The sequence below is a fragment of the Aotus nancymaae genome, unplaced genomic scaffold (assembly GCF_030222135.1).
Source record: "Aotus nancymaae isolate 86718 unplaced genomic scaffold, 86718_ANA_hifiasm-v0.15.2.pri h1tg000003l, whole genome shotgun sequence".
NCBI lineage: Eukaryota > Metazoa > Chordata > Mammalia > Primates > Aotidae > Aotus > Aotus nancymaae.
Genome location: NW_026988414.1, coordinates 66,187,362 through 66,208,967, shown reverse-complemented (window position 1 = coordinate 66,208,967; position 21,606 = coordinate 66,187,362). Strand labels below are relative to the sequence as shown.

At 41.5% G+C, this 21,606-nt stretch overlaps 1 protein-coding gene across 1 annotated transcript in view; it reads right to left on the bottom strand.

The window, feature by feature from the left end:
* Positions 1-567: 567 nt before the first annotated feature.
* The window catches only part of IQCH (IQ motif containing H), a 280,207-nt gene continuing 259,168 nt past the window's right edge, over positions 568-21,606 (bottom strand). Inside the window, exons 17-19 of the mRNA XM_064381963.1 lie at positions 10,945-11,006; positions 6,324-6,432; positions 568-1,824 (exon numbers count right to left, since the gene is read on the bottom strand). Of these exons, the coding sequence (XP_064238033.1) occupies positions 1,666-1,824; positions 6,324-6,432; positions 10,945-11,006 (330 nt within the window). The 3' untranslated portion in view covers positions 568-1,665. The remainder of the gene's footprint in view (positions 1,825-6,323; positions 6,433-10,944; positions 11,007-21,606) is intronic.

Here is a 21,606-nt window from a genome sequence, read left to right as displayed (position 1 = left end):
ATACCAATTTTTCTCCTTTAATTTTGAAGCTGTAGATGTTTAGGTAGAGAACCTTGCTCCCAATCACTTTCTAATGAGACATGAATCTGGATCACAGGTCTGAATTCTGTGGTGTATGCAAATGATGGCTGCAAAGGAAGAAAGTGGCATTGTTTGAGAAACCAATCAAGTGAGTAACACAATGGGTATAGGATGGTGAACTCGTTTGACTATTGCCAGCAGCTTGAGCCTCAGGAGTGCTAATCAAAATTCACATGCAAAACTTCCCGATAGATTTAACAGTTTTGTACTGTTAAGCAGGGGCTCTCGCCATGTGAATGATCCACCACTGTGCCGAACAAAACGGAGACAGTTTTCTTTTAAAGTCCAGAGCAGATGAGAGCCATAAGGAGACAGAGGGTTTCATTTAATCTCAGGACACGATTGTGCCAGTGAACTAATGAGTCTCTTGGACCTTATGTTGCTCTGGCTTCAATTGAGGCGCAATTCTAGTGGGCATGTAGTACTTCCTATCTGTCAAGTGTCTGGACAATGCGCCCCTCGAATGGATGAGAGAAATCTGGCAAGAAAAAGAGGTCAGCGTTGTACCTAGCACAGGCAGGAAACCTGGCTAATTAATGTATTTCCAACTATAGCAAAACAAAAGCTGATGCACAGAAATGTTAATTTTATTACAGAAACTCTTAGCCTGTGGCTGAAGCACAGTTAACAGATGATTGAAATTCCATAGGTAAAAATCCTCCTCCTTTCCCCAATACACGAAAACATTTTTATAGACATAAAGGTCATTCTTTAAAACAATACATGGTTTTGGTGTTGTAACTTGCTTATTTTGCCCTTCAGTAAAGCTAGCGGATGTAGAAATATTTTTGGACAGTTATGAAGTCAATGCTGAAAGTTAGTGTCAGCACTACATAATCTTAACAATCTGCCTTTTTAAAGGTAGAGTACTGTTGAACTAAGCTTGAAAAAAAAAACCCACTGCTGTATTAAATGGAGAACTAGAGAATACAAATGTTTATTCAAGCTACAGGGCTCCAGTTACACTCCATCTTAAACTAAGAGCAGATGCTGCCACCTAGATACGTTCTGATGCTTTGGTTAACTAGTTGTTGGCTTATCCTACTTTTTGAAAAATAGCAACAATAGCAGACAATAGTGGTTTAGCATAACAAAAAAGCAGGATGAATGATAAAGAGTCACTTAAAAATTCATATAAATATAATTTCGATATAAATTTGAAGTTTTGAAAAAAAGGCATTTGTGTTTTGACAAATAGCAGCGATTAAGCCTTTATTCAACTCTATAAATGCAGAAGATCAATGACTATTAGAAATAGGAGAAAACTTTCTAAAACATTAAAAAAATAAAAGCTGCATAATCCTGAAGCCTATGAGGAAGTAAATGTAGAGTGGATATCAGGAAGACTTAACTTTCTTCTTTTATCAGATTACTTTTTCCTGAATTTGAGAAGAAGAATTGTTCAACACTCTCAAGTAAAAACACAAATAAGTTTTGGTTCAATAAGTAAAATAAGATCACTTAATAAACAATTTTTTAAAAAGAGTATTTCATTAAAATCTGTTCTGACTCACCTCCTAGCACACAAAGCAAGCCAATTTCCCCTGGCTTTGATTTCTAACAGCAAAAGAAATATTGCCCTGTTTATTTCAGACTAGGATCCAAAAGGTTATGTACTGTATTCCAGGACCATTTCTTCGGCTTAGAGGGGTTTTTCTTATCTTTGGACTGTTGTTCCTCTTCAAACTTCATTTTGTTTTCCTTTGTTACTCCTAGAATAGTTTCAATATCAGCAATGGCGGTCTGTAAGTAAATAGTAAAGACAATATTTATTACTTAGAGACCTTTTCCAATCCCTCTCCCCCAAGCATCCGCTCCTTTTGGGAGTTCACCATGGTTTAGACCACTCTATTCAGAATACATTCTACCGACTGGTACTTGTCTACAAATTATGGCTTACCAGTCTTGCTGAAATGAGTAAAAAAACTGAGAGTAAGAATTTGGAAAACATTTTAGAATTTTTATGCCTATGATGTCTAATAATAAAAAAAAATTGGGCTTCTAAATTGTAGGTCTTTAATTTTTTAATCTTATTTTTCTAGCAATTAAATTTTGCTCTTTTTTTGTTAAAATTTGCTCTATTTTGTTAATATTGATCCGTGATAGGTTAGATAAAAATAAAACAAAACAAATAGGTTCTTTATTATAGATAATTTGAGAAGCATTGGTCTAGTCACCCTAAAATGACGGCTAGCAGCCGGGTGCGGTGGCCCATGCCTGTAATCTCAGCACTTTGGGAGGCCAAGGCTGGCGGATCACAAGGTCAGGAGATCGAGACCATCCTGGCTAACACAGTGAAACCTCATCTCTACTAAAAATACGAAAAATTAGCCAGGCGTGGTGGCATGTGCCTGTAGTCCCAGCTACTTGGGAGGCTGAGGCAGAGGTTGCAGTGAGCTGAGATCGTGCCACTGCATGCCAGTCCAGGCGACAGGGTGCGACTCCAACTCAAAAAAAAAAGAGGGCTAGCAGGCTGATGGGAGGGTTTCTTTCCATTGGTTGCTGGGAAGAAAAAAAAAATGACACCTTCTCATTTACTTTATTTATATTTTATTGAGGTATAATTCCCATACCATAAAATTCACCCTTATAAAGTGTACAATTCAGTGGTTTTTAGTATATTTGCAAGTAACCATCACCACTATGTAATTCCAGAACATTTTCATCACCCCAAATAGAAGCCCTGCCCCCATTAGCAGTCACTCCCCATTTCATCCCACTCCCTCAGCCCCTGGCAACCACTAATCTATTTCTGTCTCTATGGATCTGCCTCTCCTGCACATTTCTTATAAATGAAACCATATAATATGTGACCTTTTGTGAATGCCTTCTTTTACCTAGCATAATGTTTTCAAGGTTCATCTATGTTGTAGCATGGATCAGTACTTTATTCCTTTTAGAGAGCTGAATAATATCCCATTATATAAAATATTATCCACAGAATAGAATAGAATAAAATTCACTTATTTCTTCATTGATAGACATTTGGGTTGTTGCTAATTTTTGGCCATTATAATATTGCTTCTATGAATATTAATGTACATATTTTTGTGTGAACATGTTTTCAATATTCTTGGACATACATCTCGAAATGGAATTGCTGGGTCCTATGGTAATTTGACACTTAATTTTTTTATAAACTGCTAAACTTTACACATCTGTGATACTATTTTAAATTCTTACCAGCAATATATGAGGGTTCCAGTTTCTCCACAGCCTTACCAACACTTGTTATTGCCTTTTTATTTAACTGTAGCCATCTTATTAGGTATAACATATTTTATTGTGGTTTTGATTTGTATTTCCCTAATAACTTATGATGTTGGGCACTCCTTCATATACTTCTTGGCTATTTGTACATTTTTTTTTTTTTTTGAGACAGGGTCTTGCTCTATCACCCAAGCTGGAGTGCAGTGGTGTGATTATAACTCACTTCAGCCTTGACCTTCTGGGCGAAGGCAATCCTCCCTCCTCAGCCTCCTGAGCAGCCGGAATTACAGATGTGCGCCACCATGCCTGGCTAATTAAAATTTGTGTGTGTGTGTGTGTGTGTGTGGAGATGAAGTCTCACTATGTTGCCTGGGCTAGTCTCAAACTCCTGGCCTCGATGATCCTCCCACTTCAGCCTCCCAAAGTGCTGGGATTACAGGTGTGAGCCATTGCACCTGGCCTGCATATCTTCCTTGAAGAAATGTCTACTCAAATCCTTTGCTCCCTTTTAAAATTGGGTTACTTGTCCTTCTGTGGTTGAGTTGTAAGAGTACTTTATATATTGTGGATACTATGCCTTACCAGATATATGAGTTGCAAATATTTTCCTTTCTGTAGGCTGTCAATAGTGTAATTCGCAATAATATTTGCAAATATTATTTCCCTTTCTGTAGGCTGTTGATAGTGTTCTTTGATGCACAAAGTTTTAAATTTTGATGAAGTCCGATTTATCTGTTTTTACTTTGATTGCTGTGCTTTAGGCACCATGTCTAAGAAACCATTGCTAACCCAAGGTCATGAAGGTTTCTATGTATGTTTTTTTCCTGAGAGTTTTACAGTTTTAGCTCTTACATTTAAATCTTTGATCCATTTTAGCTTAAGTTTTTTTTGGTTTTTTTTTGAGATGGAGTCTCACTCTGTCACCTGGGCTGGAGTGCAGTGGCACAGTCTTGGCTCACTGCAACCTCTGCCTCCTGAGTTCAAGTGATTCTCCTGACTCAGCCTCCCAAGTAGCTAGGATTATAGGGGCATGCCACCATGCCCAGCTAATTTTTGTATTCTTAGTAGAGACAGGGTTTCACCATGTTGGCCAGGCTGTTCTTGAACTCTTGACCTCAGGTGATCTGCCCACCTTGGCCCCCAAAGTACGGGATTACAGGTGTGAGCCACTGCGCCCAGCCCATTTTAGCTTAATTTTTATATATGATGTGAGGTAGAGGTCTAACTTAATATTTGTATATGCCATTTATTTACAAGTTATTTTTTCTTCACTGAATTGTTTCAGCACCCTTGCCAAAAATCAATTGGCCATTATGTATAGGTTTATTTCTGACTCAGTTCTATGCCATTGATCTATATCTCTATTCTTATGCCAGTACCACACTGTCTTGATTATTGTAGCTTTGTAGTAAGTTTTGAAATTGAGAAATGTGAGTTCTCCAACTTCTTTCTTCTTTTTAAGATTATTTTGGTTATTCTGGGTCTCTAACGTTTCCACGTGAATTTTAGGATCATCTTGTGAATTTCTGAAAAAAAGCCAGCTGGAATTTTGATCAGAATTACATTGAATCTATAGATCAATTTGGGAATATGAGCATCTTAGCAGTACTGTCTTCTATTGAATTAATACAGACTGTCTTTCTGTTTATTTAGGTCTTCTTTAATTTCTTTCACCCATGTCTTGTAGTTTTCACTGCAAACATCTTACACTTCTGCTAAATTTATTCCTAAGTATCTTACTCTTTTTGAGGTTATTATAACTTGAATTTTTAAAAAATGTATTTTTGCATTATCCATTACACAAATACAATTGTCTTTTGTATACTATTTTATGTCTTATAAATTTGTTGACGGGTTCTTTAGAATTTTTCTTTTCTTTCCTTTTTTTAAGACTAGGTCTTTCTCTGTTACCCAGGCTGGAGTGCAGGTCATGGCTCACTGCAGCCTCAACCTACCCAACTGAAGCCATCCTCCCATCTCAGCCTCTTAAGTAGCCAGGACCACAGGTGTGTGCCTCTACACCTGGCTAATTTCTTAGTTTTTAGATAGGGTCTGCCTATGCTACCTAGGCTGGTTTCAAACTCCTGGGTTCAAGCAATCCTCTTGCCTCATAGGATTTTCTATTTACAAGAATTTGCCATTTGCAAATAGAGAGGCTGTTACTTTTATTTCTTCTTTTCTCCTTCTTAGCAGAGATGAGGTCTTGCTATGTTGTCCAGGCTGGTCTCAAACTTCTGAGTGCAAGTGATATTCTCACCTTGGCCTTGCAAAGTGCTGGGATTACAGGTGGGGGCCACTGCACCCAGCACCTTTTATTTCCTTTTCTTGCCTAATTTCCCTGTCTAGAACCTCCAGTACAATGATGAATAGAGGTGGCAAGAGCAGGCACCCTTGTCTTATTCCTAATCTTGGGGAGAAGGCTTTTGGTCTTGCAACATTAACTATGATGCCAGCTGTAGGTTTTGATGGACAAACATCTTTATAGGTCATATGGAGGCTTCTAAAGGTTAGTAGTGAAATAATTCAACCCACTTTGGAGAAACGGGTGGGGTAGATGGCCCGCATACATGCTATATTTTCTGCTTCTCCCTAACACACATTGCTTTCTCGGATCTTAGAACTCCTCTGGCTCTAGAAACGAGGGCTTCCCAGGAATCACTAGTCAGACACTGTATTATCTGGAATATAGATAGACAACATTCACAATTTTTGGTTGTGACAATTGCTGTTTTGGTTCCATTGTGACATTTCAGACTCACGTTCAGCATCAGAAAGCTCTGCTATCTTATGAGCTACGGTTTGAAAATGGCAGCAAGTTAAAAGTCAACTCTATTTCAAAGAAGAAGTTTCAGACTATTAAATTTAACTAACAGCTTCAGTGGGAACCTTACAGTATTGACCCTGCACATTGTAAAATATGTACCGCTTACAATAAAAAAAAGATGGTTTAGCACTTGTTTACAATACAGCATGAGATATTTTCAGCCCTTGTATAGAAATTAACCAGAATCGTTAGTTAATTAACACCTCACCTTAAAATTGGTCTCGCCTTGCATATTAGGTGCTGATATTTCTTGATGGATGATGAAGAGATTGCGAGCAAAGGTCATGAGGACTCCCTGGAGATCCTCGCCGATTGTTCTGTTAATGATATCCAAACAAATGAGTTTACCAACCATTCCCCTCACATGCTTAAAAACAATCGCCCTCTCATTTGTGCCTGTCTGGTGATGGAATTTAATGAGTATTTTCAATCTCACAAGGTGGCAATCTTCAGGGAGATATGAAAGATGAGACTCCATTTTAACTTGTCAACAAAAAGGATTTGCGTAATAAATATTTTTTATTAATCAACTTAGCAGAATATAGCAATAGGGTCAGTCATTTCTAGTGAAAGGCTACCACTAGCTAGGACGTTGTATGAGCTCATTTTAAAAATGGTTTAAGTTAGTTTAGGAGAACTGTCGCTAAGTGTGATCCCTGCTGAATGATTTCCCTGTCTGTGGAGATATTTGCATCTCAGTATTCTGGAGACTTTTATCTGGGGTTGATTTTCTATTTCATGTATACAAGCTATTCTATTCCTGCTACTTAATGAGAGTGCCCTGCCTATGTTCAGAGGAGAATGTGCCCTGTTCATGATCAGTCATCTTTAGAAACCCGAACATCCACTTTAAAAAGATTTCAGAGACAGCTTGCAAACCATCCTGCAGCATTATAGGGCTCCCTATACAAGGTGGTCACTCAGTGTAGACTTTGTGGTGTAGAGAAAAGAACAGGATCAGGAGACAGATCACATACTGCATGACCCAGGCTAATCATTTCCCCTCTCTAAGCTTCAGTTTCCCATCTATAATATGACGATCAATTAATTTGAAGGCCCTTCCCTGTTCTAACATTCTCTGGTTCTATGACCGCAATTAGGGATGAGAATAAGATGGGCAGAAAACAGTAGAACAGGACTAAAGGCTTTCAAGAGGCCCATATCAACTGTGCCCTCCCTGAAGGATGTGTGAATGCAGTAACTATCTAGAGGGTTCATCAATAGGGCTATTTCTACCATTGAAGGCTAGCCTTCAGATTAAGGTGTCCTTGCCTCAAATCTCAGGTGCAGGTGTAGGGACAGCTGGGCAAGTTCCTCTTGGTTACCAGTCTAATTATTCATTTTGCAGGCTTCAGCATCAAATCCATCTTGCTGCTAGGTCAGTTTTATGACTGGGAGTTTCTCTGTTCATGAAACAGCCTCTTTTTTTTTTTTGAGACGGAGTTTCGCTCTTGTTACCCAGGCTGGAGTGCAATGGCACGATCTCAGCTCACCGCAACCTCCACCTCCTGGGTTCAAGCAATTCTCCTGCCTCAGCCTCCCGAGTAGCTGGGACTACAGGCATGCGCCACCATGCCCAGCTAATTTTTGTATTTTTAGTAGAGACGGGGTTTCACCTTGTTGACCAGGATGGTCTCGATCTCTTGATCTCGTGATCCACCCGCCTCAGCCTCCCAAAGTGCTGGGATTATAGGCGTGAGCCACCGCGCCCGGCCCAGCCTCTTCTATCTCTTACTTTCTGTGATGGTTTTCCTCCTGCCTGGTTCCTCTACACCCAATTACCCCCACCTGCATCACTCTTCCTGTGGCCCACACCTCAGGAACTCTACCTCTGCCTTGGTGATATTACCCCTGTCTCATCCCATCAATTCCAGGACACAAGTCCTGCTCCTGAGTGTCAGCCTCTGCTGGGCTCTGCTGCCTGCTGACAGGCTCGCCTCATGCCATCCCCTCCAGCTTGAGTCTCCAAAAGTGGCCTCCTCTCTCAGTGCCTCTGGTGGAGCTCCCTCGACCTAGCTCTCAGGTTGTCCCTTTACGCTTTGTGGTTTGAATTTTCCTGATGGTATGAGCTGTTTGCTTCTCAGGATGACCACCTCCAGGCACCTGAATCCTGGGTCCTTTGTTTGGCCTGTCTGGCTGCTCTTCACCCATCACCCGAAGGGAGCTCACCCCTCCCAGCCTTATTGTATGTTTACAAGGGTTTGTCTAGTTCCAGTCCTGTCCCAGCTTCTCCTTTGCAGTTAATCTTTCATGCCAGCTGGTGCTCAGTAAGACAGAGTTCCTATCTCTGTGTTCTGATTTCTACTTCTTTGTACCTAACTAACCCAATCTGTCTAAATTCCTGAGCTTAGAAATACACTTGGACCTTGAACATTTCCTGCTTAGATTCATAACTTGGGAAGATACAAATTTCATATTCCCCCACTTGCCAACTTCAAATCCAGATGACTGCTTGGTTCTCCTAGTCCCAGTTGTTCCCGGCAAATCCTGGTGGGTGGTCTATGTTCTGCCCAGCCCTGACATCACAGTGTCGTTTGGGGAGAGCAAAATGGGAAGTAGTTCATCTCTGATCTTCCAGCTACTGGTGCACTGCTGCTGTTCCCTTTCCTGGCTTGTCAGCAGCTGATATGCTAGACCACATTTACCTGTTTCCTGTGTGCCCACCCCACTACAGTGGCAGCTTCGTGAGGGCAGGGCTCATTGCTGTTTTCCTAACACCTAGAGTTGTGCCTAGTACTGTTGAGAAAATGCTTTCAAATTTTCTGGTAGAGAAAGGTAGAGCAGGGAGGGAGCTGAGGGGCAGAACATCACTGGGAAGCAAAGGGCAGATCCTTCCCTGCACATGCCCAGAGGTGTCACTGGCTCTGTTATCATTCTGGATGTGAAGGCCCTGGGAAGATATGATGAAGGCATGCTTTTTGGGATGCTAAGGAGTGAGGTCTCATTTCTGTTGCTATCAGGGCAGTGTGACATAATGGGTGAAGAGTCCTTAGGGAAGCGACTTTCTTAACAAGACCCAAAATGTTTTGCATGTTTATGGGATCTTGGGGAATGATTGAAACTGGAGGGGAGGACTCAAACAGTTTCATTCAGTGTAGACTTTGTGGTGTAGTGAAAAGACTTCCCAGGTGACGAAAAGCACTTAAGACTGTAAGTGCCAGATTAAATTGTAGCCACATTCTAGTTCCAAAGGGGAAGAAACCAGAACATTTACCTAAGTTCAAAAGGATCGAGGACGCTGGGTGTGGTGGCTCATGCCTGTAATCTCAGCACTTTGGGAGGCTGAGGCAGGTGGATCACCTGAGGTCAGGAGTTCAAGACCAGCCTGACCAACATGGTGAAACCCCATCTCTCTTAAAAAATACAAAAATTAGCCGGACATGGTGGTGAGCACCTGTAATCCCAGCTACTCAGGAGGCTGAGGCAGGAGAATCGCTAGAACCCGGGAGGTGGAGGTTGCAGTGAGTAGAGACCACACCATTGCATTCCAGTCTTCGTCTCAAAAGAAAAAAAAAGTATCAATGGGGGTGAATATCACTGTATTGGTAATGGTCTGTTATAACTGATGATGCTTTGGCAGAACAAAGGACTATATTTTGGATCAGGAAGTTGAAGCCTGTCCTATGCAGCCATTTGCTTGTAGTGTGCACCTCTTTGGATCAGTTTCTAAGAGACTGACCGCAGTAGGGCAGGGGGAGGTTAAGGAGGGAGGGACTGAGGCTGCACAGGAACATCAGTGCTTAATAGAGGCACTGGCTATTTGGTTAGTTTTTATGAGACCAGATCTTTGTATATATGTTTCTGTGTGTTTCAGTGTGAAGCCACAATGTCTCCACTGCTATAGAGGTTACAAGGAAGAGAAATACAGGGCAGAGACGGTTTTCAGTTAGGTAGGATGACTTAAAGGTACCATATGTCAAGATATGAAATAAGAGATGACTCAAGGTTGTGGCTCTAAAATTCTGAGTCCCAGATAGGAGGTAACTTTACTAGGCTCCAAAATATCCCAGAGAGAAATCTAGGAGAAGTGTGGAAGCCTCCGAGTGTTGCCAGCAGCCTGTGCTCAGCACATGCGTATCTCGAGAAGATTGCATCTGGGCTGACACTGGATCTGAGGAGGGGCCACAGATCCTGCTTGTTGGGGGGACATCTTGAGAAATCACCAGAGCACAGAGCACTTTTCTAAGCATGCCAGAATGACAACTGCCTTCCACAGTTAGGATAATTGAGCGGGGTCCCCATCAGTGAGACCTGATGTGCCTTATCTGTGTTTGTGTTTAAGTATAATATGTTGTTAAGTCTAAACCTTATCCATCAATTTTGGATAATCAATTATATTTATAACCCCCCACTAACACATTTACAGTCATTTGATAAAATACCTGAAGATCTAAATATAGGCATCTTTTTTTTTTTTTTTTTTTGAGACAGAGTCTCACTCTGTTGCCAGGCTGGAGTGCAATGGAGTGATCTTGGCTCACTGCAACCTCTGACTCCCTGGTTCAAGTGATTCTCCTGCATCAGCCTCCTGAGTAGCTGGGATTATAGGCATATGCCACCATGTCCAGCTAATTTGTTTTGTATTTTTAGTAGAGACGGGGTTTCACCATGTTGGCCAGAATGGTCTTGATCTCCTGACCTTGTGATATACCCTCCTTGGCCTCCCAAAGTGCTGGGATTACAGGTGTGAGTCACCCTGCTCGGCCTCTAAATATAGACTTCTAATAAATCAGCATGCTGATTAAAATGCATGAGAAGCACCATTCTTGTTAGTTGTGATTATCTATTTCCTTAGCTTATTACAACTCTCAGAAACACTTTATACTCACAACATTCCCAACTTGTCTCTCTTCAGGTGTTCATATAATATAAAAACAGTTCCTTGCCTGTCCTGTAAAATTTGAATGGGGAGAAAAGAAATAATATATTATCTCAGAAACAAAGGACATACAATGTTACTAGCACAGAAAGACTACTAAGATTGATCTGATTTGAAATCTAGAGCTACCTTCCAATATTGTGAGAACACATTTGAAAAGGCTGTCTCTAGAATTTGGAGTAAGTATTATTCTAGGACAGTGCTTTTTGAATATGATCCTCAGAACACCTGCATCAGAATCATCTATTGTACTTGTTAAGAAGGCATTTTCTGCCGGGTGCAGTGGCTCACGCATGTAATCCCAGCACTTTGGGAGGCCGAGGTGGGTGGATCACAAGGTCAGGAGAACAAGACCATCTTGGCTAACAACGGTGAAACCCCGTCTCTACTAAAAATGCAAAAAATTAGCCAGGTGTAGTGGCATGTACCTGTAATCCCAGCTACTCGGGAGGCTGAGGCAGGAGAATCACTTGAACCTGGGGGGCAGAGGTTGCAGTGAGCCCAGAACACGCCACTGCACTCCAGCCTGTGCAACAGAGTGAGACTCCACCTCAAAAAAGAAAAAAAAAAAAAAAAAGGCATTTTCATGGGCATCATCCAAGCTCAGAAGACTTGGCAGGCAATCTGCCTTTTACCTCACTTCTTGGATGATTCTTGTGTACATCAAAATTTGAAAACCACTGTTGTAAGACTGATGGTTTAAAAAAATATAGGGTAGGCTGGGCACTGTGGCTCACTCATGTAATCCCAGCACTTTGAGAGGTTGAGCCAAGTGGATCACCTGAGGTCAGGAGTTCAAGACCAGCCTGGCCAACATGATGAAACCCTGTCTCTACTAAAGATACAAAAAGTAGTTGTGAATGATGGTGGGTGCCTGTACTCCCAGCTACTTCAGAGGCTGAGGCAGAAGAATCACTTGAACCCAGGAGGCAGAGGTTGCAGTGAGCTGAGGTTGCACCATTGCACTCCAGCCTGGGCAACAAGAGCAAAACTCTGTTTCAAAAAAAAAAAATTTATATATATATATATATATATATGTACATACATGGTAGCAATTTGTTATATGGAAAATAATTTGTACTTCAGTGGGAAACTATGCGTTGTCTATAGCAGGGGTCCCCAACCCCTGGGCCTCGGACTGGTACCAGACCAATCTGTGGCCTGTTAGGAACCAGGCCACACAGCAGGAGATGAGCAGCAGGCAAGCAAGCATTACTGCAGGAGCTCTGCCTTCTGTCAGACCAGCGGTGGCATGAGATTCTCATAGGAGCGGGAAACCTATTGTGAACTGTGTAAACAAGGGATGTAGGTTGCATGCTCCTTATGAGAATCTAACTAATGCCTGATGATCTGAGGTGGAACAGCTTCATCCTGAAACCACACCCCCTCAACACCCTCCACATCCATGGAAACACTGTCTTCCATGAAACTGGTCCCTGGTGCCAAAAAGGCTGGGGACCGCTGGTCTACAGCACTCCCTGCTACCTTATCAGTCTATGGGAGATATTTTATAATTCTGTAAATTATAGGTAACTGAGAGACAAGCAAATTCTGTCCAGTCTGATAAAGGCTCAGTTGATTTCCCTTTTCTGCTCCCCTTATGGAAAAACCTATTTTGCCTCTATTTGCAAATTTCAATATTCCTGATCTATACAGATGTCTGTTTTGGGATTCTCTTTTGAACCCATTATGATATCTGCCTAGTTCCCTCTTTTTGTTTGTTTTGTTTTTTGGAGACAGGGTCTCACTCTGTCACCCAGGCTGGAATTCAGTGGTTCAGTCACAGCTCACTGCAGCCTCCACCACAAACATGTGCCACCATACCCATCTAAGTTTTGTATATGGTTTTTGGTAGAGATAGGGTTTCACCATGTTGCCTAGGCTGGTCTTGAACTCCTGGGCTCAAGTGATCCTCCCAGCCTCAGCCTCCCAAAGTGCTGGGATTACAGGCGTGAGCCACTGTGCCTGGCAGTTCCATCTGTTAAATAAAATCTTTATCATCATGCATTTATTTTTATATCTGTATGAGAGGCATGGCTTTACCTTTTTTTTTTTTTAAATTATCTTTTAACAGTTTTCTCCAAATAAATAAGAGGTCACCCTGAAGTTGTCCAGCAGTGGAAATGACTGCCCTGTGAAGTTGTGAACTTCCCATTACTGGAAGCCCAAAAAGGAAAACTATATTTTGGGGCTTTAGGAAAGAAATCACATGCCAGAATTATGACCACTCATCAACTTCCCATGTTATCAGGAAATCTGAGATTTAGGACAGACAGTAAACAGTGGCTGCCAATGCTGGCTGCACATTAGAGTCATCTTATGCCTGGGCTATACTTCCAGAAATGCTGATTTATTCCGTCTCGGGTGGGCCATGGGCATAGGGCCATGCTGAGTCATACTGGAGCCCGAGGCAAAGGAAAAAATCAGCAATCTAGTCCTGTTTTCATTAAGAATTTTGGTATTTTATTCATAATAAATTTTTTGCAGTAATTTTGATTGTCAAAATATTGCACTAAAATATTACTTATTTTTATTAATGAGGGTTGTGTGTGTCTCTGTGTTTCCTTAAATTTTGGGCTCAGGCAGAGTGCCTCACTTGCTTTACCCTAATCGCAGCCCTGCATGGGCATCTGCATTCTTTTTTTTTTTTTTTTTTTTGAGACTGAGTCTCACTCTGTTGCCCAGGCTGGAGTGCAGTGGCATGATCTCAGCTCACTGCAACTCTGTCTCCTGGGTTCAAGCAATTCTCCTGTTTCAGCTTCCAGGGTAGCTGGGACTACAGGTGTCCGCCACCATGCCTGGCTAATTTCTCTATTTTTAGTAGAGACAGGGTTTCACTATATTGGTCAGGCTGGTCTCGAACTCCTGACCTCAGGTGATCCACCCACCTTGGCCTCCCACAGTGCTGGCATTACAGATGTAAGCCACCCCACCCAGCTGGCATCTGCATTCTTTAAAGCTCCTCACTGAGGTCAGTCTCATGGGCAGCCAGAGTTGAAAACCACTGCCTAGTACACATCTCTTGCATCCCTTACTATGCTGTCCAATATGGTAGCCAATAGTCACATAGGGCAACTGAGAACTTGAAATGCTAGTAGTATGACAAATTGAGACATGTCATAGCTTTCAAAGACTTAGTACAAAAAAAAAGTAGGAATATCTCAATAATTTTCATACTGATTACATGTTGAAATAATATTTTTGAATATACTGGATTAAATAAAATATATTTTAAAAATTAATCTTACCTATTTCTTTTACTTTTAAAAAATATTGCCCCAAGAAAATTTTGAATGATCTCTGTGGCTTACATTAGTGGTTTTCATCGTATTTCTATTGGACAGTGCTATTCCGGGGACCTATTGTTAACACAAATATAACAAGTCCTTTCCAATAAGTGGTTCCCATTTTATAATTTTATATCCCCCTTTTAAAAAATAGTTCCATATTGGCTGGGCACAGTGGCTCATGCCTGTAATCCCAGCTACTTGGGAGACTGAGGCAGGAGATCGCTTGAACGCAGGAGACGGAGGTTGCAATGAGCCGAAATCACGCCACTGCATTCCAGCCTGGGTGACAAAGTGAGACTCCATTTCAAAATGTTGAAAAGTGGCTGGATGAGGTGGCTGACGCCTGTAATCCCAGCACTTTGGGAGGCTGAGGCGGGCAGATCATAAGGTCAGGAGTTCAAGACCAGCCTGGCCAACATAGTGAAACCCTGTCTCTACTAAAAACACAAAAAATTAGCTGGGTGTGGTGGCATGCACCTGTAATCCCAGCTACTCAGGAGTCTGAGGCAGGAGAATTGCTTGAACACGAGAGGAGGTGGTTGCAGTGAGCTGAGATCATGCCATTGCACTCCAGCCCAGGTAACAGTGCAAGACTCCATCTCAAAAAAGAAAAAAAAAAAGAAAGAAAACTTAGCTATCAGTCTTATTGCTCATTTGAAGGCAAGGTAATTATCTTTTCTAGCTACTTTTAAGATTTTCTGCTTCTTGGCCAGGTGTGGTGGCTCACGCCTGTAATCCCAGCACTTCGGGAGGCTGAGGCAGGCAGATCAGGAGGTCAAGAGACCAAGACCATCCTGGCCAACATGGTGAAACCCCGTCTCTCATAAAAATAAAAAAATTGGGTCGGGCACGGTGGCTCACGCCTGTAATCCGAGCACTTTGGGAGGCTGAGGCGAGTGGATCATGAGGTCAAGAGATCGAGACCAATCTGGTCAACATGGTGAAACCCCGTCTCTACTAAAAAATACAAAAAATTAGCTGGGAGTGGTGGCGCGTGCCTGTAATCCCAGCTACTCGGGAGGCTGAGGCAGAATTGCCTGAACCCAGGAGGCGGAGGTTGCAGTGAGCCGAGATCGCGCCATTGCACTCCAGCCTGGGTAACAAGAGCGAAAATCCATCTCGAATGAATGAATGAATGAATAAATAAATAAATAAATAAATAAATAAATAAATAAAATAAAAAAATTAGGTGGACAGGTGATGTGCACCTGTAATTCCAGCTACTCCGGAGGCTGAGGCAGGAGAATCGCTTGAACCCAGGAGGAGGTTACAGTGAGCTGAGATCATGCCATTGCATTCCAGCCTGGTGACACAGCGAGACTCCGTCTCAAAAACATAAATAAATAAAATAAAATAAAATAATAAATTTCTGTTTCTCTTTAATTTTCAGTAGTATAATCATGATGTTCCCAGGTGTGATATTTCTTTTATTCATCTGGCCTGAGGTTTTTAGTGCTTTTTGAATGAGGTTTGATATGTGCTTTGAGGTCTTTCACTGGTTGTAGGGAACTCCCAGACAGTATTTATTTAAAATCACGCCCTCTTCTCCTTGTGGGACATTAATTGCAGGAAAGTTAGATTGTTTCCTCCACGTTGCATATATCTCTTAAGCCTTTTTCTACATTTTCATCATTTTCTCTCTCTGTGTAAGTCGGAATTTTTTCTACTGGCTTGTTTTCTAGTTCACTAGTCATTTGTTCTGATAACCTACTAAATTAACATATTAAACTATTAATTTTATCACACTAATTTTTGGTTCCAGAATTTCCATTTGGGTTAAAAATCTGATTCTAGATCTTTGGTGACATGAACATACAATGTTTTCTTGAACATATTAGTCCTAGCTATTTTAAAGTCCCTGTCTCATAACTCCAACATATGAATCACCTGTGGATCTTCTTCTATTTTTCCCCTTTGTTTTTTTTTTTTTTTTTTTTTTTTTTTTTTTTTGAGACGGAGTTTCGCTCTTGATACCCAGGCTGGAGTGCAATGGCGCGATCTCGGCTCACCGCAACCTCCGCCTCCTGGGTTCAGGCAATTCTCCTGCCTCAGCCTCCTGAGTAGCTGGGATTACAGGCACGCGCCACCGTGCCCAGCTAATTTTTTGTATTAGTAGAGACGGGGTTTCACCACGTTGACCAGGATGGTCTCGATCTCTTGACCTCGTGATCCACCCGCCTCGGCCTCCCAAAGTGCTGGGATTACAGGCTTGAGCCACCGCGCCCGGCCGCTTTTCCCCTTTGTTTTTAATGATTTGGTCCTTCTTCTGGTATACCTTATGATTTTTTTTTATTGGCTGAAGGTCATTAAAGATGAAAAACTGTAGCACCTCCTTCAAGGAGGGTTAAATTTTCTTTTTGGCAGACAAGTAGAGTACTGACAGTACATCTTGATGTATTAAGGGTTGATTTTATTTTTATTTAAAAGGTTTTTTTTTTTGAGACTGGGTCTCAATCTGTCACCCAGGCTGGGATGCAGTGGCTTGATCACAGTTTCACTGTAGCTTCGACTTCCCAGGCTCAAGAGATTCCCCCACTTCAGCCTCTCAAGTAGCCAGGACTACAGGTGTGTGCCACCACGCCCTGCTAATTTTTGTATTTTTTTGTGTAGACAGGGTTTTGCCAGGCTGGTCTCAAACTCCTGGGCTCAAGCAATCTACCTACATCAGCCTCCCAATCCCATGTCTGGGATTATAGGCAGAAGCCACCATTCCTGGACTAAGGGTTGATTTTAGCTGTTGTTGGACCAGGTCTATTTAAAGGTTTTCCCTTAACACTTTGTGTTTAGTCTTTTCTCCTAGGGAAGTGTCCTTACTCCTAGAGTTTGGTCCTTTTGAAGTCTCCACCGGAAGCTTGAGGTGTTTATTAGGACTCTTTGTTTTTTCTTTTTTTTTTTTGAGGTGGAGTCTTGCTCTATCACCAGGCTGGAGTGCAGTGGTACGATCTCGGCTCACTGCAACCTCCACCTCCCGGGTTCAAGCAATTCTCCTGTCTCAGCGTCCCAACTAGCTGGGAGTATAGGCATGGGCCACCATGTCCAGCTAGTTTTTGTATTTTTAGTAGAGGCAGGGTTTTCCTATGTTGGCCAGGCTGGTCTCAAACTCCTGACCTCAAGTGATCCACCTGCCTCAGCCTCCCAAAGTTCTGGGATTACAGGTGTGAACCACCGTGCCTGGCCCTTCTGTTCTTTTAAGGACTGTTTTAGTTGCCCTTCAATGCCTTCAAACAGTTGTTTTATATATATCTCTCTCTATCCAGCCTTTATAATCATTTTTAGTGAGAGAGTTAGTTGGTTACAAGCTACCTTGTCACAGTCAGAATGTCTAGGTTTGGCAGGACATCTATAACTTTCTAAGAAAGGTAACCAGGAGTATTCTTAGCCTGCATGCAGAGGGAATAACAGAAATGAAAAGCTTACACAAAGCTGTTTTTCTTTATCCCATAAAATAATTCCATATTTTATTTTATTTTTTGAGACAGAGTCTCATTCTGTTGCCAAGCTGGAGTGCAGTGGCGCAATCTCGGCTCACTGCAACCTCTACTTCCTGGGTTCAAGCAATTCTGCCTTAGCCTCCTGAGTAGCTGGGATTACAGGCACAGATAACCACAGCCAGCTAATTTTCGTACTTTTTTTTTTTTTTTTTTTTAAATAAAGATGGGTTTTCACCATGTTGGTCAGGATGGTCTCTATCTCTTGATCTCATGATCCACCTGCCTTGGCCTCCCAAAGGGCTGGAATAACAGGCATGAGCCATGGCACCTGGCCTCCATATTTTATTTTACATGTGAGAGATGTAAGAGTCTATGCTTAGGCAACTCACCAAAGTAACCCTCAATGTTAGCCACATTTTCCCCAGGGAACTGCAATCTACTTATGTATCCCAGTATCTCCCTTGACAATATGCTCTTGTGTTATTCCCTGGCTATCCTACTTCAGCCCATTTCCCAGGTAGCGTCTTAGGCTATAGATCTTTTTTTTGTGTTTATCCATCTTTCTCCCGTGCAATGATATTTAAAATTTTACTCCTGTGTAAAATTCTTTTCAAGCTAGTTATTAGAAAGCACCATAATAAATAGTTTTTGCTATGTAAACTTGCAAAGTGATTTAACATTTTAAGTCTCAGCTTCCTTATTTACAAAGTCAGAACAAAACTGTCTACCTTTCAAAGTTATTGCAAGGATGAAACAAAACGTGTGACAATATTTAACAAGGTATAAGGTGCTATCAGATAGAAATAACTATGGGTGATCCATGATATCCTGTAGATCAGGTCTGGCTCTCTTGATCTGAAAAGCCATGAACTAGAAAGAAAAAAAAATTATCTGTTCAGCCCTCACTGCTCAAAAACTGGTGGAACAGGACTGAGTAACTGCAATAAATATTTCTTTCCATTTGGAAAGAGAAACAACGAGAGAGAAACAGAAGACAGGGTTTTGTAGTAATTCTGAAATCCCACCGGGCAGACATTTCCAGGGCCCCTTATTCTTCAGGTGGGAAATGTTCCTTGATTAGTTCTGATCCCAGTTGCTTCATCAGCTTAGATACTATCCTTTGTGGTTCTTGACTCTGCCTTCTGATATTTAATTTCTTTTTCATAATTGCCTTTGGCCACATCTGAAGTGGATAGTAGAGATTACATTTTCCTTAGCAATTTTTTAAGAGATGGGATCTCGCCGTGTTGTCCAAGCTGGTCTTGGACTCTGGGCCTCAAGTGAGCGGTCCTCCTGCCTCAACCTCTTGAGCAGCAAGGATTACAGGCACAAGCCATCCTTTCCAGTTTTAAAACTTTCTCACCCACTTCCTACCTGTAGATAGTTGAGTGCCCAAGGGTTGTTTAAGTCTTAAGCTGCAACAGTCTCTTTTAATCCAGACTGATATTTCTCTTGATGTTGAGTTCTTTCAAGAACTTGGTTTCTAATTTGTTTGATTTCGATCAACTACAAGTACCAATAGCTACAACATGCAGTTCTTTTCTAGATACACTTCTTAAATTTTCTATATTTCTTTGCTTTCTTGCTTCTGTGCCTCTCTCATTCTCTTAATTTCAGGTATCTTAAGCCTATCAGGTTTCAGTAGGAGAGCTATACCCTTTTTCTTTTTATCCTTTTGTTCATTCTCTTTTTCCTGAAAGAGTCTTTCTAAATGAAAATATGTACTTGATATGGTTTGGCTGTGTCCGCATCCAAATCTCATCTTGAATGTAGTTCTCATAATCCCCACGTGTCATGGGAGGGACCCAGTGGGAGGTAATTGAACCATGGGGGTGGTTACCCTCACGCTGTTCTTGTGACAGTCAGTGCGTCCTGACGAGATCTGATGGTTTTTAAGGGGCTCTTCCCTCTTTGCTTGGCACTTCTCTCTACTGCCATCTTGTGAAGAAAATGTGTTTGCTTCCTCTTCTACTATGATTATAAGTTTCCTGAGGCCTTCCCAGCCATGCAGAACTGAGAGTCAATTAAACCTCTTTCTTTTATAAATTACCCAGTCTTGGCTTCATAGCAGTGTGAGAATGGACTAATACTGGATGCCATAATCTTTGTTGGATTCATACTCTGAGATACCTCAACTAAGTCAGAGGTTATTAAAGTAGGTTATAGTCATACCTTTAATTTGACTCATATTGCAAGGCTGAGTTTTAATTGGCTTTGATTGTGTAAATAAATGCCTCTTCAATTTTTAAAATTCTCATTTTTGAGGTTTAAAATCAGTTCAGCTTTTCCCATTTTGCAAAGTGCCAAATTTCTGAGATCTCTCTATTCCCTTTCATGTCTGCTTGCAAGATGTCTGATTCATTTAGAAGCTCATAAGTTTTGTATAATATCTTGCCAAATGCAGTCAGCAATGACCAATATACACCATTAACACTAAAATTTCCAACTGTTTCTCCTAGAGCTGTAGGTACATTAGGTATATTATTTGCCTTCCAAGTAATTGCAAGTATCAGTTTGGCCAAATATTTCACCACTTCATAACATGAATTGTCACCCTTCTGGTTTCCATTAACAGTTTCCCAGCCTCTCACTGCCTGACCACCAAACCAGTGCCAAAACTGGAGGTTTCTGTCTTAGGAGCATCTTCTTTTGATACTAATTTCTGTATCAACCTGGTTACACTGGGTTATGTTGCAGTAATTTTTTTTTTTTTTTTTTTTTTTTTTTTTTTGAGCCTCCTCCAGAAGGAGGCTCTGTATCAATGTGTTTCCATGATTTCCAAGGCAGGAAAAAAGATATGGCAACTCAGGAAGTGGCTCCTAGAGGCTTCTGCATAATAAAGACACAAATCACCTCTGCTTATATTTCACTGGCCAAGTTATGTGGCCATGCCCAACTTCATGAGAGGGCTGAGGAAAAATAATTTCGTTATGTGCCTGGAAGGAGGAGAATCAGAATATTTGTGAGCAGCTCAAATGATTCCCACCATGGCAATACCCTGGCCGGAGGAAATGATTGCTGGTGACTGTGGAGCTATTTAGGATGGTGGCACACTGCCTATGTATGTGTGACACCAGCCCTGCCCCACACTGTTGCAAGCAGTAAACATGACGCCTTTCTCCATATGGCTTTCATTACAACTTCATTTCATTAGGAAATCAGTGGGGGTATTCTGTAGCATTAGAGAAATACCCGGAATGAGACCCACCAAGTTGCTTACAAACTCAGTGATGCTCCCTTGCCATATGCATCAAGGAAAAATAAGCTTATAAGTGCTCTCATTTCCCTTTTTTTCCCTGGGACTTTGGACAAGAACATCAAGTTCTTGAAAGTCTGTGATCATAATGGGAAGAAAAACAGTGTTGAGAATAAGGACTTTTAAGGATCCTTCTTTTGGTAGCAGTGATAATGATTTTTTTTTTTTTTAAAGACAGAGTTTTGCTCTTGTTGCCCAGGCTGGAGTGCAATGGTGCGATCTCAGCTAACTGTAACCTCTGCTTCTTGGGTTCAAGCTATTCTCCTGCCTCAGTCTCCCGAGTAGATGGGATTACAGACACGCACCACCATGCCAAGCTAATTTTGTATTTTTAGTAGAGACAGGGTTTCTACATGTTGGTCAGGGTGGTCTCAAACTCCCCACCTCAGGTGATCTGCCCGCCTAGCCTCCCAAAGTGCTGGTATTACAAAGTGAGCTATTGTGCCTGGCTGACAATGATGTGTTATTAATGCTACTTTCTTTTTCTGGAACGAGCACCCACATTAAACTTAACCAAGAGTTGGAGCAGGTTACTCTGGAATTTGGGTAAATGATCTTGTTTTTAGACTCAGCATAACCCAAAGAGGCAATAAAATTTTAGGGAAATTAATTGTTAAACTTTTTTTTCTCCTTTG